General features: G+C 59.1%; 1 protein-coding gene across 7 annotated transcripts; it reads right to left on the minus strand.

The window, feature by feature from the left end:
* Positions 1-1,216: 1,216 nt before the first annotated feature.
* Positions 1,217-13,933, minus strand: SH2D5 (SH2 domain containing 5). 7 transcript variants are annotated; one of them, XM_036859186.1, is made up of 11 exons: positions 13,855-13,866; positions 11,976-12,134; positions 9,367-9,473; positions 8,894-8,974; positions 8,330-8,404; positions 7,137-7,283; positions 5,603-5,851; positions 5,276-5,450; positions 4,776-4,884; positions 4,123-4,282; positions 1,217-3,435 (listed from the first exon to the last, which is right to left on the minus strand). In XM_036859186.1, exons 2-11 carry the CDS (start codon positions 12,079-12,081, stop codon positions 3,232-3,234), a joined length of 1,413 nt encoding a protein of 470 aa, XP_036715081.1. In that variant the 5' UTR covers positions 12,082-12,134; positions 13,855-13,866; the 3' UTR covers positions 1,217-3,231. The 7 variants fall into 7 exon arrangements, with proteins under 7 accessions (XP_036715081.1, XP_036707160.1, XP_036699376.1 ...); XM_036851265.1 differs by having other exon boundaries at positions 9,345-9,496; XM_036843481.1 differs by having other exon boundaries at positions 8,894-8,977; positions 9,345-9,496.
* Between the last annotated feature and the right edge of the window lie 3,691 nt (positions 13,934-17,624).

Below are 17,624 nucleotides of genomic sequence, written 5' to 3' on the forward strand. Positions count from 1 at the left end.
CTGGCGTCACAGCCCGTGGCTCCCGAACGTCCGCGCGTTCTCCGCGCCCGGCGGGCCCCGAGAGCATCCCCCGGCTGGAGGCCGGCGCGCGGGGGTGGCCGTCGGGGAGGACCGACACTGACTTTGCTGGAGCATCTGCCGGCTCGGTGCCAGGTGCTGCACAGCCGTTCTCTTCTCCAGTCGCCACAGCCCCAGTTCAGAGAGGTTAAGCAACTTGCCCGAGGTGGCCCAGGGGAAGCCAGGCTTGACTCCACCTCGGAGAGAAATACTAGAGTAGCGGCCTCACCCGGGGGTTAGAGACCTACCGAGAAAGGCAACAGGACCTTGCTGTCCTTTATCCACATCCCTGTATTGACTCGGGAGGGCTGCCCCAGAGCCTATCACAGCCCCGGGGACAGAGCAAAGCTTCCCTCAAACGCTGCCCCTTGTTTTTATTAAGGCTCAAGATTGAGAAACAGAACAAAAAACTTTGAAAGCTGGTCTTTTGGTTGGAGAGGCTGCCTGGCCTCTCTCCCCACCTCCACCCCGAGCACAAGTCCCTCCAGAATAGCGGCCGTCACACCTCCTCTACGCTCCCCTTTGCACAGAAATTGTCAGCTACGTGCCTGTCGGGCACAGTGATAGACGCCGGGAGACAGCCCAGTCCCTGCCCTCCAGGAGCCCACAGTCTAGTGGGGGAGGCTGACATTTGAAACAAATGTCCCACAAACAAAAATCCCATAAGTAAGAGTATTAACAAACTAAAGGACGAGTTTTATGGAATATCTAGCCAGGAAACCTCACCCAGGCCAGGCAGGGGGTCAGAGGGCAGTCAGGGCAGGCTTCCTGAGACTGAGAGATGGTGAGGTTGAGGAGTTAATCAGGTAAAGGAAGAAGAGGAAGACAAGGAGGCCTGTGCAGGCTGTGCAAAGACCCTGTGGCATGTTGCAGGAGCAGAAGGAAAACCCGAGTGGCCAGAATATAAGGACTTGAGTCTTTTTCCTGTAGGAAATACCCACTGAAGGTTTTAAGCAGTATAATCATTGCTTGAATCTACCTACCCAATTCCTTCAAGACCTCCTGAGCCCCGGAGGACAGGATCTCTGTCTGGTTCATCATTCAGCACCAGTGGAAGGTATGGTTGGCAAACAAAAGCAAAGCCGGCAAACTGGCAAAGACCTTGCCTTTCAAAGGAAAAGTCTGTACTATACAATCCGAAGAAATGCATTTTATTTATTTCAAGTCCACACAGTAAGGAGAGCTGGGCTACACAGGTGGCGCTGGTTGGAACAGAAAACTGTGGTCTATAATTAAGACATTGAGGCATCTGCACATGTGGGTCAAAAACCTGTGTACTGTGTGATCCACAAATGCTGTGAGAAGGAAGTTAAAGTACTTTGGGAACATTCCTGACACCTTGTCCACACAGATAACTTGTGCAACAAAATCCATCCCTTATAGAGGTTAAGACCAGTTATCAGGTCTTCTTAAATGTGTGAGACTCCAGGGCTGTAATCCTGGGCCCCATGTCACCAAACCCCTCTCCTTGCCAGGGAAATGAGAGCCTGGGGCCTCCAACGAGGGACCAGAGCTTTGCCCAGGGAAGAGATGGGTTCTGGTAGTAATGGCCGTAAAATGAGGCTGGGTTCCCACTCACATTCAGTATAAAATCAGTGCTGTGGTTCCAGTGAAAAGAGCCCCCAAAGGACAGCCTCCTCCTATCCCTTGTGACAAGAGTGACAAGGCCACAGCCAAGACCATTTGCTGAGCTGGAGGTTGTAAGCTGGGAACACCAGGCCTGAACTTCTGAGGCTCCTCCCCTCTTTTTATTCCGTTGGGGTTGCCCTCTTCCTTCCAGGAGTCAGAAGTCTGTTACTTTCAAGGCGCTGAGCAGTCACATTCCCTCCCCAGATGGGGGAGAGGGCAGCCCCCAGACTCATGACTTGGCCTCTGCCTCAGGAATAGAAGTTCATCCAAAGTGAACTTGCTCCCTATCTTAATCTGGTAGATTCATGCCTGTCTGTCAAGTTTACTTATACAGGGGAACACCCAGATCCGTCAATCACCGCAGGGCCATTGCCTTAGACTAGCGTTATTTCCCTGGATGGACCCCCACTGCCCGCTGAGGCCAAATACCCTTTGGCAGGGCCCACATCAGTTCTACCTTTGGATGATTCCTCCCTGACCCCCATCCCCAAGGGGGCTGGCCTAGGGAAGTGGCCCCTGACAGATGCCCATGAAGGGAAATGCCACCATTGGGGGGCTTCCCAGGCAGCCACCAAACCCAGTCTGGCCTGCAGGATGAGTGGAGCAGGACCCCGGTCACCCCTCTAAGCCTGCAGCTCACTGCTGGCCCCTCCCAGTCAAATGGCCAAAGAAAGTGAGCCTGGGGGGGCAGGGGTGTGCTGGCAGGGATGAGACTGGGACATCCCTTCCAAGTAAGCAGGAACCACAAGTCCGTGGTTTTGGGTGGAGAAAAAGCAGCCTTCCTAGTCTGAAGGTTCACTGCGATTCTCTGCCCTGTCGGCCCATTCACGTCCCCTTCTGCACACAGGCGTCCACCTGCGTGTGGGCTTTGGGTGGCACGGCTCTTTGTCCGTCCTGCCCTTTCTGCACCCTCTTAACCCCCACTCTTCAGAACTCAGGGGAAGACTCCTTTAGCCTCAAAGGACATGGGAAACAGGCCTCGCTCCGTTAGCGTGGATGTAGCCCCCAAGCTCCACCACGTCACCCCTGTTTCTCTCACGGAGAGGGTGGCCCGTCCCCACGCCTTCGCCCAAAGTGAGAACTCGCTCCTGCCTCCCCAGATATCTCTCCCTCAACGTGTCTGGCTGCCTTGATCAGGAGCTCTCTGGAGATGCCCAGTCAGGGCCCCAAGGCCTGGCCTCCTTAGGAGAGGGCTGCACCTCTGTTGGAGCAAACCTTCCTGCCCACCTTGGAAAGCTCCCCACCTAGGAGTAAGGTGAAGCCCAGAGAAGACAAGCATCCGAAGTCACCCAGCAAGTTCATGGAAGCCTGGAGCTCTGCTTGCCGCTCCTGCAATCCTGACAGGCCGTGTCCTGTGAGAAGCCACTGGCAATCCCCACTCTCAGGGCTCCGCCCACAGGCAGGGTAATGATGGAAGACTGGTCCAAAGGGCAGTGACCGGATGGAACTGGTGCCCAGCGGGGTGGAAGAAGGGCAGAGCAGAGCAGCCTGCTGAGGCCCAGGAGCCAGGATGAGACGGGGCCTCTTGGCGTGGGGCTCAGCGTCCTAGCCCAGGCCCTGCAGTTCTGCTTCGGACTTGGCATGACCAAGGGGCCGGAGAGTCGGGGGAAGCCTGCCCTCGGGCCCGCAGTCCTGCTCCTCGTAGCCGGGGTTCAGGCGGCCCATGTCGAGGGAGCAGAAGAGGCTGCGCTCCGTCCCAGCGTGATGCTCCACCAGGGCCTCCAGGCTGGGGAACTCAGCCGGCAGGTGCTGGTGGGGGGGAGGAGGGGAAGGGACTTCAGCTCCAGCTCCCCCTTCCACACGGGCGAGAGCACCAACCGCCCCCTCACACAGGATCCTGCCCCAGGAGGGAGGAGGATATTCAGCCCAGAGAGGACGCTGTCCTGCTCACAGCGAAACCACACCCCGGTTCCCTCCCTTTCTCTCCTCCCAGCCTGGACAGGACTGAGGCACTCAGCGTGGAAGTAAGGCCACACATTTAAAAAGTCCTTCCTGCCCACCCCTGTCCCTGGAAACCTGTGATCAGGCCAAGACTCCAGACCTAGAGACTCGGAGGCTGTGTGAGCTCACGCAAGCCTCTACCCTCTCTGATCAGTTTCCTCTACTGCTAAAAGATGAGTTAGAGTGTGGAAAAGCGTGACTTTTTAAAAGCCGGGATTTCTGTAAAAATGTGAGGCACCACCCTAGCCCAAGACTCTACCTCCCTGGAGCGAGAGGCCTTAGGGTGGAGCCAGCAGAGTACAGGTGGGGCCAATAGGCCAGTGGGGGCGGGGCCAGAAGGGCCAAGGACGAAAGGGCTGGATGGAGAGTTAAATAAGGGGTGGGGCCAGAGAGAGCCAATGGGGACCTGGGATGAGGGTGAGGCGGGCTCAGGACCTCAGTGGTTAGAAAAGGGCGGGGCTGGAGGGCGAGGGGCAGGGCCAGGAGTACTCTTACCTCCACGCAGTAGCGGCCTAGGTGGTTCCGGAAGACCTGGTGGGGCACCACGCCGCACTGTGTCCTCACCGACAGGCACCACTGGCCACTGGTGCCTGGCTCAGGCCAAAGCAGGAAAGCCCCAAGCACGTCTCTCCGCAGCAGGGCGAGGGCACTGGGCCTGGGGGGGCAGAGGGGAGAGGCTGAGGGCGGGCCCCCCAGTCAGGACCCAGCCTCAGCTTGCTTAATGGCGTCGCAGCTCCACAGTATCGTAAACACAGCGCCTGCCCCAGAGTAGGCCCGCAACGGGAGGAAGCTTTTAGCCTTCCCTTCTAAAAGGTTTCCAAGGGGATCCTAATTGTTGACAACTTCAAGACCCAATCGGTAGAGAGCTGGCATTTAGGGAGCTGAACCCTGTGACAGGCCAGGCGCTGAAGGCTTTACCTGAATAAACTCATTTGATCCTCTCCACAGCCCTGCAATGAAGGTCCTTTTATTATCCCCACTTCACACTTGAGAAAACTGAGGCCCACGGTGGGGAAGCCCCTGGCCTGAGGTCCCGAGGTCAGGAGGCCTCCACCCAAGTGCAGGGATGGACACACCTCAGGGCCTTGGGGGAGCCCACAGCCTATTTCTCTGACCCCCCCCCCAAAGGGCTGGGCACCCCCTCCTACCTGGAGATGCCAGCAAAAGCCCAGATGTTCTCCGTCAGGCTGCCCTCGCTCTCCACCAGGCACGAGGGGCCCCCAGGACCCCGGGGCCAGGCCTCCCACGCGTCAGGAACTATGGAGACCATCCAGGGCACAGAGGAAGAGAGGTGGTCCCCTCCCGCGCCCAGCCCGGCCCACGCCCACAGGCCTCATCACCCCCGCGCTCGTCTCTTCCCCAGCCTCCTGCTCCCGGCCCAGTCTGCACACATCCTGCTTCCCCAAAGCACAGCGGCGCCCAGGCACATCCTCACGCACAGCCACTCCCCAGTCACAGCACATCGGCAGCTACGCAGTTGCCTCTGCAGGCCCCTGGGCACGCAGCCCCGGCTGCGCCCTCCTGCCCTCCCTCGCGTGGACACGAGGCCTCAGCGCTCCCAGGCGCAGGCATCGACAGTCACGGCCCCGCAGACACGGACACTCAGGCCCACGCTCGCCGACTCGCGCACCCGTGCCCGGCCACTCACAGGCCTCCCGAGCTGACAGCTGCAGCTGCATCTCGTAGGTGCAGGCGCGGTAGGCCCCGGAGCGGATCACCTTGCTGCGGATGGCCTTCTTGCGCACCAGCGTGGGCGAGCAGTACGGGTTCCCCAGGCGGGCGTGGCGGGCGCCCCCGCGGCTTTCCGACTCCGGCGGCTCCTTCTAGGGCACCAAGAGGACCCCGCAGGGGCGGCCAGACTTAGGCCCAGCCATTAGCCCCTCCCACGGAAGTCCAGCACCCGCCCCTCTTGATCCCCAAACCGTTGCCCAGTTCCCTTGTCCATGGCCCACTCCCTGGCTGGGGTGCCGCGTACCCCACTGCCCCCAGGCCCCTCTGCTGGCAGCCGCCCGAAGGAGACCAGCGCGTTAATGTTCCGTGAGAGCTGATCACCGCCGAGGGGTTCCCGTGCTAGGCCAGGGGTGCCCCCAGGGCCGGACAGGGGCTTCAGGGGCACGTCCCCTACGGGTCCCGGGCAGGGCTCAGGCCGTGCCCGTTCCTCAGGGTGCTGCGAGAGGTGAGCGAGCTGGAAGGAGCGGCAGAGCAGCAGGTGCAGGATCTGGACCTGGGGAGGGAGAGGGAGGCGGGCTCAGCGGGGGGAGGTTTCCCGGGGGGTTCCTCAGGCATCGGCCCACTCACCAGGGGGGCATGCAGCCCCTTGGCTTGGAATGCTCTTCCCTATTCTTCCGGGGAAAACTTCTTATCCCTCTAAACCTCACCACCATGCAGCATCCCCTGCCAGCTTCCTCTATTCATTTAACAAACAGCGAGCATCTACCTTGTTCCAGGCATCATGCTTGGAGCTGGGACGACATGGGCTAAATGCACTCCTACCCCTAGGTTTACTACCCTCACCCTGTGCATTGTACCCTCTTGGAGGAGTGGCTAAGAGCCCAGGCCCTGAAGTCACAGAACCTGGGATCCAATCCTGGCTCCGTCACTTAGGAGCTGCTGTGTGACCCTGGGTACGGCATGGCATCTCTGCACCTCAGTTTCCTCCTCCCCACCTCCCTGTGCCCCTTTAATGAAATGGACCACAGAAGACCCCCTGGAGAAGCCCAGCACTCTGGGGCCCACACATTCCATCCACCACACACATCATCCAGGCCCAACACGTTGGAACTCTGAGCTCCAGATGATCAAGGGCCATGTCTCAGCCACCTGTCACTCCAGTGGCCAGCACAGGGCTTGACATACAGGGGTGATGGCAAATGCTTGCTGCGCAGAACCAAACCCAGCCTCTGCTTGCCAAACAATTGGCTGCCGAGGCTCCACTGTTCATGGCGGCCACACTGGCTTTGACTTTCGGGATCTACCCGCCCACCCACTCTCCCCACAGGGCCAAGCACCAGAACAGTTCAAGACCCGGACCCAGCCTCTGCTCTCAAAGAATTCCAGTGACTGTAGTTAGGGACAGACCGATGACAGAGTGCAGTTCGTGTCACAGGACCGCAGAAGGTGTGGGGGGCGGTCTGGAGGATTCAAGGTGGGCTCCACAGACACACGGGCTGAGCCTCAAAGGGCAAGTTGGAATTTGCCAGGATGAGAAGGGGAAGGGGTTGCAGGCAGAGAGAACAGCAAGGGCAAAGGCCTGGCAGTGTGACCCTCCGATCTCTAAGGGCACAGCCTGGTCCCCACCTCCAAGCTCGGGGAATGCTGAGGCCGCTGACTCGCTTTGAGGGAGTCCTCAGAGGGCAGGGCCACAGAAGGAGCCAGGGTGGCAAGGGGTGCATGCCTGGAGGGGGCGCAGGCCAGCTTGGCTGAGCCGTCCACGGCCTCGGTCCCTGGAACCCACACTGAAGCACAGCACACCCCCCAGTGCTGCGCCCTCTGCCCTGGGCCCCAGGTACCTCTCCAGGCTGACTGCCCACAAAGAGGTGGCAGAAGAGCTTGCTGGCCGGGCTCCGGGGATTTCGGGCCATGAAGGCAAACTGGCAGTCGGCTGGGCACCAGGTGGAGTAGAGTATGCGCCTCAGGGCATGAGCCATCAGGAGCACCTGGGGATGCAGCAGGTACACCGGCCTCCATCAGACCCACCGCGTGGCCTGCAGCTGCCAGCCCAGCATGTGCCAGCCCCGAGGGCCCTGCACACCCGCTGGCAGGCCTCCCGGGTCTGCTCTCCAGCCTGCACGCCCAGTTTCGGGCCCACCCTGCTCCTGGGGTGAAGAACTCTGCCCTCCTTCCAGGCCTGCCCAAACCACGCTTCACATGGGAACCCTCATCCTTCACAGGGGACCTGAGCTCGGGTCCCTTGCTCCCTGCTGCCAACCTGCTGGGTGGGGTGGTCATGCCAAGATACGGAGCTGAGGGGCAGAGGGTTCACGGCCTGCGGGTCACGGGGACAGGCAGTTGTGGCCAGCCCTGGGCTTGCACGCCTGGTCTCTGGAGTCAGGTGACCGGGGTTCAAATCCTGGCTCTGCCACTCACTCTCCGGGTGACTTGGGCCGGTGAGGGCAGCTCTCTGAGTCCTTGTTGTGACAAGTGGGGCTGGGGGGTGAGCGAGACCTCGTGCAGGTGGCACAGGCCCTGAACCCAGGGCCCCGCAATGCACAGCCCTGCACACATTTGCACCAGTCCTAGGTGAGCGGCGCCAGAGTCGTGGGTCTCACAGTCTGGCACGTGGTTTAGTGTTCATCAAACACTGGTTTGCACCAAGAGGAGGATGGCGGACCAAGCAGGGGCTCCCAACTGGCCTCCAGCCTGCCTGGCCCTGTTCCACAGTCCTGAGAGGCTAGCCACAGCCCACTGGCCAAGCCCGGGGACCCACAGAAACCTCATGGGGCTGGTTGGTCCTGATGCTCAGGCCAGGAGGTGGCCCCCGGAGATTTTGGAGGGCTGGCGGCCGGGGGGGTGAGAGGAAGGAGAAACTGTCGTCCACGCTTGCCAGGGAGGGAGGGCCTTGGAGAGAGGACGTCCAAAGGCCCAGAGCAGGCTGGGCAGCCGGGGAGGCTAGAGGGGCAGTGCAGGGCTGGGTGGAGGCGAGTACATCCCCAGGGAGTAGGACACCTGTCCGGTCCTCACCTGCACCCACATGGGTTCCTACCTCACCCTCCCCGCTGTAGATCTTGAGGCCCTGAAGGCTGAATTTCAGGATGACAGCCCGGCGGCGGGGACAGTCCTGGGGGGGAGACAGTTGGTGGGGGGCAGACATTACCTCCCAGGCCCTGCCCTGCCCAGCCCAGCCTCTGTACTAGTCCCCCTGGGCTGGTCAGCCACCTCCACCCCAGCGGCCAGGGGACTGAGCCCTGGACAGGGAGCCCCCAGGAGCCGGGGAAGTGTGGATGGCTCCTGGCAGGCCAACCTGGGCCATGTTGTGACCACCCCGCATCTCTCCCACCTGTGGCTTCCACCTGTGGGGCACAGGTCATGACCGCCCAAGGGAGGGGGCCCCAGGGCTTCAGGGGCGTGGCTCCAGGAGCCCGGGTGTGGTCCTGACAGGACCCATCTCTCGGAATGGCGTTGGTGCTGCCCCTCCCTGGGCCTCACTTGCTCCATCTCTCAGAATGGGGGTTGGGACGGATCACAGGGTCTCGGGGCGTTCCCAGGCCGACACCCCAAGGCTGTGATCCCCCGCAGGGAAGTGCGCTCCCCAGCCCCCAGCCCCTACCTTCAGTGTCCACAGCTGTTGCTGCACCAGCCACGCGCTCTCCTGGGTGTCCAGGTCGTCCACGGGGAAGGAGCCCACGTACTGCTTGGGGGTGGGGTGGGGCGGGGGGTGGGAGGGCGGCGCGGGGAGTCAGGCCCATGGCTCCTGACCCCCGTCCTCCAAATCGCCCTCCACGCACACACTCCGCTCTGTCGGGCAGGCTGTGGACGGTGACAGAGCGCGGACTCGGAGTCCAGGCTCTGCTACTTTCCCTGGTGAAGCCACTCGGCCCCTCTGCGGCCCCATCACCTCATCCGTGCACACACACTCCAGAGCTGGGGCCACCGAAATGGGCCCGTGACCCACGAATCCTCCCCACCCCCAGGGCCTGCCACCCAGTCACGGCCCATTGGAGCCCACCGAGTGGGGCGGGGCGGGGCGGGGCGGGGCGGGGCGGGGCGGGCCCACCCACCTGGGCAAACTTGGTGATGCACCTGGGCCGGTGAGGGGCAGGGCCGCAGTCGGAGGCTCTCCGGCCCCCCGCCCCGGCCTTCTGCATGGCCCCCAGGGTGCCCGGCTTCAGGGTCCGCAGGAGAGAAGGCTGCAAAGGGCGGGGGAGGAGGGCTGGTGCCCAGGCGGTCGAGCCTCAGAGCGCCCGTCAGAGGCCGCCAAGCTCTTGCATCCAACAAGCGCTGCCTGAGCGCTGGCTGTGTGCCAGGCAGCATCCCGGGCGCTGGGACCCAGGGGACACACGGCCCTGACCAATATGACAAACTCCCTGCCTGCCCTCATGGAGCCGACAGTAAACTAAATAATAAGTAAGATATGGAATATGCTAGATGGTGATAAAGCAGAGAGGAGGAAATGAAGGGCAGGCTGGGGTTGACTACAGCCGAGAAGGCCTCGCTGAGGAGTGAGCTTCAGGAAAGAGCTGGAGGAAGGGGGTGCAGACATGTAACCAGCTTGTGCAAAGCGCCAGGGGAAGGGGACAGCCTGGGAAGGCAGCACCCAAGAGGAGGGATGTGACAGCGGTGAGGACAGAGTCTGCAAAGGCATGGAGGAGTGAAGGCAGCTGGGGCCCTGAGGTAGAACTTAGCAGAGCAGCAGCCGGGTTGGGATCGGCCTTAAATGTCACACTGGGGCTCTGCCCTGTGGGCAGTGGGGAGCCACAGCAGGTTCCAGGGCAGGAGCTCTGGAGTCCACAGGGGCAGGGGGCACTGGATGGCCAAGGCTGCGTCACGGGGCCCGGGCTCCTTCCACCCAGCCTGACTCCAGCCCCTGCCAGAAGACCCCACCCCAACCAGACCGGACACTGATGCTGAGGCAGGGGGTAGGGAGGGTGGACAATTGCCCCCGGGGTGCTGAGGAGCCCTGCCACCCAGGTTCTGGTCTTTCCTGGGGCCCCTCTCCCAGATCCACCAGGGGGGAAAGAGGAGGAAAGCTGCCTTCTAGACCATCCTCAAGGGCAGGGAGAGCACTTACTCCCCGTCAGAGCTCAGACCACAGCTGGTGCTCAGTGAACGTGGAGTAAACGCGTCACAGACAGAATGGCTGAATGCCTCTGCCTAGGTCCTAGGGACTCAGCTCCCTCAGGCTTCCCTGGGGCCAACTTAGACTCCCACCTCCATCCCCCATCCTGGCGGGCTCCGTCTCACCAGGCTACTTGTAATCACTGCACTTGGGATCAGAGAGACCTGGGTCCAAATCCTGTGTGACCTTGGGCAAGCTGCCTCACCTCTCTGAGCCTCCATTTCCTTGTCCCCAAACCTGGGATGACATGAGGAGTCAATGAGAATTGAATGGAGGCGCAGAACCCAGCACGATGCCTGCCAGGCTCAGAGCTGTGATCAACAAGTACAGTCTCACGAGGGATGGGGAACCCCCAAACCTGATGGTCAGGCAGGAGCTTGTGAGGACAGCGAGGTCGGACCACTTTCAGTGCCCTCCTTGCACCGGGCCACACCTGAGAAGAGACCACCCGGTCCAGGAGTGGGGGGGCCTGCCTGGGAGTCATGATTCCCGCCAGGAGAAAGCAGGGATCAGACAGGGCGCTGGGCAGGAAATGGGTGCATCCCAGGTGTGCTCTCGCACCTGCAGGAGTCCTGGAGAAGGAGGGTTTGGGTGCTTTGGAGCTGACTCAGCGCCGAGGGCCCAGGAACGGCCCCTACCTCAGCCTGCCCCTGACCTTCAACCCCAGGCTCAGGCCAGGGGGGGGCACCAGCAGCAATCGACCACATCCGGTGAGCGGCCAGTAAGGGAAAAGCCAGCAAATAAAGGCTGCATGGTCCCTTTGAAGACTTCCTGGTTCCGCCCTCCTGGCACCTCTCTACTTTTTGATCCTAATTATTTTTCACATCACGTCCATTACCTACTGTCATTTTACGTTTAAATACAGCAAGTTAGGTGTGTAACTGGCACAAGAGCTACGTGGCCTCGGTTCCAGGCGTGAAGACGGGGCTTCCAGGGAACTCGCCTTTCAACTTCATAATCACATCCTGGGCTGGGATGCCCAGAACCCGTGGGCGGGGCGGGGGCGGGGAGAAGGGGCTGGGAGGAGGCAAAGACCAAAAACCAAACGGGGCAAAAGGGAGAGAGCAAAGGAACCCAGGATGAAAAGGCAGCCAACAGAAGTGGGAACAGAGGAGTGGGAAGAAAGACAGTAGAGAAAGAGATAAAGGAGAGGTGGGAGGAGGGAGAGATGGGGAGCACATTTCACATGCTGCCTGCGCTGCTGACACAGCCCCGCAGACGCTAAGCGTGTAAGATGGAAAGGAGCCACGAGGGCTGTGGCGCACGCACAGGCCGGGACCGCTGTGTCTAAGGCTGTGCACAGCCTCCTCCCTCCAGATCCAGAGCCGCAGCTTCCTTGGGGACACCCCAGGGTGCAGGCTGCGGGGTGCGGGTGGGGAGGCCACTGGCCCTCTTATGGGTCCCCCCTCACCCCCCATCACCTGATCCTTCCCCCACCCCGGAAAACTGGAAGTTTCTTCCCCCCAAGCCTGAGAGGTGCAGTGCATTTCGGCCCCAGGCCTCAAGTTGGGGGCTGCCCAGGGGACCAGGGAGGGTGCAGGCTCACCCTAACCCTGGAAACAGACCCGCTTACCTGTTCCAGGCACAGACACCCACTTATCCCTTTGGATCAGACCTGTTTTTCTGAGGTTTTGCACAGGAGCCTGGCTCTGGGCCAGAACCTTCCTAAGCGGACACATTTGAAATGAGACTGGGGCACTTCTCTTGCTCCTCTGAGGTTTTCCAGGTGGCCCTGCTTAGAGACAGGGAACTGGATGAGTTGGCTACCTCGAGGGTCACGGACAGAGGCCCTCTGCTGCACTGCACTGTAGCTGAATGGTTGTCATAAGGAGGGCCCACCTTCCAGCATCGTGGGAGACCACTCAGCCTGCAGACTCTGTGCTTAGCACATGGTGGCTCAGGAGGTGAAGTCACTTGCCCAAGGTCACACAGCATAGGGGAGAACTCGGAAGCAAGCCTGGGTCTCTGGGGGCTCTTTCCCCAGGCCATGGCAGCGCCCTCCCCCAAGTGAGCAGGGTGTCCACCTTTGGAGTTTGGTGGGTCCCAGCCTATCCAGGGGCAGGTGAGGCAAGGAAGCAGCGGCAGTGGCCCGGAACACCTCCGGTGCTGGGGGCGGATCTGATCAGCAAAACAGCTGCTTTCTCTCTGACTGCCTCCTGGGCCAGATGGTCTGGGGCTGCCAGGGCCACTCCAGTCACCTGCCTCACCTCCACTGGCTTTGGCTCAGCAGCACAGAAGAGCCCCCTGCCCCCAGTACAACCCCTGGTGCCGCCCCTACCTGCCTGGACCACAGGGTGGGAGAGATTGAACCATGCAGCCTAGGGTCAAGATTGTGGACTGTGGGGTCCCACAAGGTTGGCTGATGTAACCAACAAGTCACAACCTCTCAGACTCCATTTCCTCAGCCTTAAAGTGGGGTAGTAATAAAAGCTGCCTCCTGGAGTTGTTCATCTATCTGTTCCTGCTGAGAATATTTCCAAGCGCTATGTGCCAGGTGAACAAAACAAAGTCCCAGCCCTCACGGAGCACCCAAGCTGGGTTGGGGGGACGGTACTAGAAATCAACATTTCAGGAGGGGCTTCCCTGGTGGCGCAGTGGTTAAGAATCCGCCTGCCAATGCAGGGGACACGGGTTCGAGCCCTGGTCCGGGAAGATTGCACATGCCGCAGAGCAACAGCCCGTGCGCCACAACTACTGAGCCTGCGCTTTAGAGCCCGCGAGCCACAACTACTGAGCCCAAGTGCCACAACTACTGAAGCCCGCGCGCCTAGAGCCCGTGCTCCACAACAAGAGAAGCCACCGCAATGAGAAGTCTGCGCACCGCAAGGAAGAGTAGCCCCTGCTCACCGCAACGAGAGAAAGCCCGCGCGCAGCAACGAAGACCCAACGCAGCCAAAATAAAAAGTAAAATAAATAAATTTTTAAAAAACCCCAAACATTTCAGGGGGCTTAAGTTACTTGGAGGAAAATACAGCAAGGTGAAGAAGATACGAGGTGTGTGTGCGTGTGGGGTGGGTAAGGTGGTGCTATCAGTACAGGGCGGTCTCTCCATACAGACGACATTAAGCGGAAAGTGCTGTTTTCAGGATTAAGTGGGGCCAAACCACATACGGGGCAAGCGCCCAGGCGGTACGGAGCGCTCCATAGCGTGGGTATTTATTCCTGGGGAGCGCTGCCAGGGCTTTCAGCTGACGGTCCCCGGCCGGCCCGGGGCGGAGAAAGTCTTCGGACCGACGGAGGGGCGACCGAGGCAGGACACTAGCGGAGGGGCGGTGGAAGTGAAGGATGGTGATGGTGGAGGTGATGGATGATGACGGTGATGGGGAAGGGACAGAGGTGCTTCTCCCCATCCGAGAACCTCCCCCATCTCCGCGCCTGGGGACCGAGTCCCGCTCCCGCCGGTCAGCCAGTCCCAGTCCCAGCCCCCGCCCGGCTCCCCGGCGCTCACTCACCGCGGCCGCCGCGTCTCGAGCCCCGTCCTGCAGCTCGGCGCTGCGACCCCCGCGCAGCCCCGAGCGTCTCCACCGCCCACCCGGGAGCCCGCCCCGCCCCTACCGCCTCCCTCCCAGGGCCCCCCCCCCTCCCCGCGCGTCCCCCACGTGGCCGCGGGAACCAGCGCCCGGGTCACCTCGGCCCTCGCCCACCCAATCGGCGCCCGCGGGGCGGCTCCGCTCGGCCGCGCCGTCCAATCGGCGGCCGCGAGGGGCCCTGGTGCCGCCCCTGCCGTCTCGCACCCGGGCGCTCCGCCTTAAAGGGAGGGAGGGGCAGCTCCCTCCCGCCGAGGGCGCCTCTTCCCGGGTTGGGGGCGTGAGTGCCTCGTGCCTCGGGCCTCGCCGAAGGTTCCCTCCTCCTGAAGAGTCTTTCTCTCCCGCCCCCTAGCTAGCTCCTCCTCGTCCTGTCGGCGGCGGCTGCGGCAGCTACTCCTCCGAGAAGCTTCCCTGACAACCAGTGACTCCTCCACCCCCTGAAGAGCCTTCGCCACTCCTGCCCGTCATCCTACTCCTCTTACTAGAGTGCGAGCAGCCTCGGCCAGAAGGGCCTCCATCCCCAGTGCGCAGGACAGCCTGGCCCTCAGGAGGCCTTCAGGGATTGTCATCTTGATGAGTGAATGAATGCGCGCAGGGCCCGGCCTCTGGGGAACTCGGCCAGTCTCTCCCTTCCTTCCCTCAGCCCCAGAGGGGTGGGGATGTGGCGCATCCCTTTCCTCGCCCTCTTCCCGCCGGCCGTTCTGGGCCTTTCTTGTACGAGAGTTAACTGAGCCTGCCCAGCCCACTCGAGAAATCTCGGCACGAACGTTATCACTTATCACTGCACGGGGCCGTGACCATGCCCTTCGGGTTACACGGAAATCCACTGAGATGGGGGGAAACTGGTGAGCAAATCCAGCCCAGGGTGTCAGCCACAGCTTGGAGATGGAGAGCGCTTTTGTTCCCAAAGGGCCCAGAACCTTGTAGGTGCCAAAAAATAAACAGCAAGCCCGATTCAGTCCGGCCTTTGGCGGGTATGACACCTGAATTCTGCAGAGGAAACACCAGCATTGCCACACGGCAGGAAAGCAGGGACACAGGGGCGGCACAGGCTGCACCCCCGCAGGTGGGCACCCTGACAGAGGTAGGCGGGCACAGCAGAGGTCTGAGGGCCTCAGGGGAGTTGGGAAGGAGGCACGTGTGAGCCATGCTGGCCTGCGGGGCATTGCTTTGTCTCCCCAGAGCACCTGGATGCCCTTCCAAGAGGCCGCAGCGAGGTGTAATGCTTCGAGGCTTGGTCCCAAATCTGGGCACTTCCTCTGACTAGGTGTGGGACCTTGGGCAAGCACCTGAATCACTTTAATCCTCCTGCGCCTCATCTGGAAGCGTTACTAACACCTGAATCATAGGGACGTGAGGGTTCCCACGAGTTAGCGTGGGCAAAGTGCTTGGCACAGTGCCTGACCCACGGTAAGTGAAGTGCTCAGTGGATATTAGCTGCTGTTAGACTTTGCTGTTTTTCTTGAGTTTCTTTTTATACATTTTTTTTTTCTTTTATACATTATTGAACGGCAAGTGTCTGTTGAGTTTGCATGCCAGGTGCTCTGGAAAACCCTTCACCGAGGCCATGGGACAACCCTGAGCCCATTGATGAGAAGCATCGATTGATTTACAACTTGGTCCTGCTTTCCGAAAATCCCAATTTATGAAACTCAGGGTACACAAAGGATGAAGGGTTAATTCTTACTAGCTTTCCTAAAAAGCATGTAAATTTTAAATAGAGGACTTGCCAATTACTAGACCACAGTCCCCATTTTGATACTCTTCAGAGAAAACAACACAAGCCACAGCAGAATTAACTACTGGCTCTAATGAGTTCCTGAGGCACACAATTCATCCTGATGCCTATAATTTTTAAAATAGCAACAGGAATTTGTTTCAGGTCAAAATGAAAAAAGACCAAGGAATTAAATTCAGATGGTGAAACCGTTAAAACCAGAGGGAGAATTTTGCCTTCTAAATCTTTCTCAGGAGAAAGGGACAGAGGGTGAAGTTCTGAGTGGCAGGCACTGTGCTAGACCCCCGAGACACAGAAATTTACAACAGAACATCACAAAAACCAGACCTGGGAAGATACATGTGTGGAAAATGTATGTGACATTGGCTCCTGACTTTGTGACCACCAAGGATCCTCTTCTTATTGGTCTTCACCAATACACTCACTCAGGAATATGATGTTTCAAAACCAAATGGATTTATACATTTGAAGTTCATTTCTTCATTTTTATTTGTGTACCAGAGTAATGTAACCACCCGAGCTCAGGTTACCACACTCAGTGGACCTAATTCCACCAAAAGCACAGAAACTCTGAGCTTCTACCATGCAGGTAGCCTTAGTAAATGTACAATAGATGTACAAGCTCTGAGGTTTGCACCAAGGGAAACAAACTTCAGTGGGAGTCAGCCGTCTCCTGGGTGAGCCAAGCTAGTTCCGCTCAGGGCTGCAGCATGAAACGGCCACCACCGCATCATTATCTGCCCCACATATCTCATCCTACATTCCTGACAGCTCTTGGGAGCCATCAGGTATAGAACCTCAACCACTGGATTAATGACTCACTTTTGCTGGAAGACCAGAGAAATCATCTCTATTAAGCAGGGGAAGGAATGACAAGGCAAGCTAGGGTGGTGGGGTCGTGATCCCTGAACAGGTGAGGGCGCATGGCCCTGTCATGGCATTTCCTGATGAGTCAGTGACAGTGACTAAACCATACAGGTGTGATCTTGCTATCACAATCTTCCCTTTTCACTAGAAACCCCAGAATCTGGTACTGGAGTTGCCAGCTGATGAATGTGAGTGGGAAGTAACATCACATCCTTTCCAAGCCCGTCTGCAACAAGAGGACTGAAACTGGAGCCAAGATGGTGAGCTTGGAACAGGTCTCAGCACAGCATCCCATACGCATCTGGCTTTTACAGCGCACGTTTCCATGTTTCCTCAGCAATACCTTCCCATGTTGGTAGCTACTTTCAACCTTGAGCACCATGCTTTCCTTCTCTCGGGTGTGTCCTAATGGCCATCCCTGCAACTTACCCTCCTCCCCCCAACATCTTACACACCCCCTCATGTAAGTGACCTAGAACAGATTTTTTTTTTTTTAATTCTAAGATATGTTATGGGCTGAATTGTGTCTTTTCTCCCCAAATTAACATGTTGGAGTCCTAACACCTAGTACCTCAGAGCATGACTATATTTAGAGATAGGGTCTGTAAAGAGGTAATTACATTAAAATGAGGTTATTAGGGTGGGCACTGATCCTATATGATTGGTATGCTTATAAGAGGAAATTTGGACACAGACACACACAGAAGGAAGATGACGTGCCTGCAGGGAGAAGACAGCCAACCACAAGCCAAGGAGAGAGGCAGGGAGCAGATCCTTCCCTCCGCCCTCGGAAGGCGCTAACCCTGCTGACACCTTGATCTTGGATTTCTAGACTCCAGAACTGAGAAAATAAATTGCTGTTGTTCAAGCGCCCTGGTCTGTGGTATTTTGTTATGGGCCAAGGAGACTAATACAGTGATTAAAATAAGATTCCTTTTCATTCTTTCACAAAGCAGACTAGACCACAACATTCTATGGCCAGATCCTCTTTCTGGTGTCTTCTGGGTGGCAGGAAGTGTGGAGGTTACAGGATCAGAGAAATGTTATCTAATCTAGTTCAACTCTCTCTCGTTTCCAGTTGAGAACCAGA

This window comes from Balaenoptera musculus, chromosome 1, assembly GCF_009873245.2.
Source record: "Balaenoptera musculus isolate JJ_BM4_2016_0621 chromosome 1, mBalMus1.pri.v3, whole genome shotgun sequence".
Classification (NCBI taxonomy): Eukaryota; Metazoa; Chordata; class Mammalia; order Artiodactyla; family Balaenopteridae; genus Balaenoptera; species Balaenoptera musculus.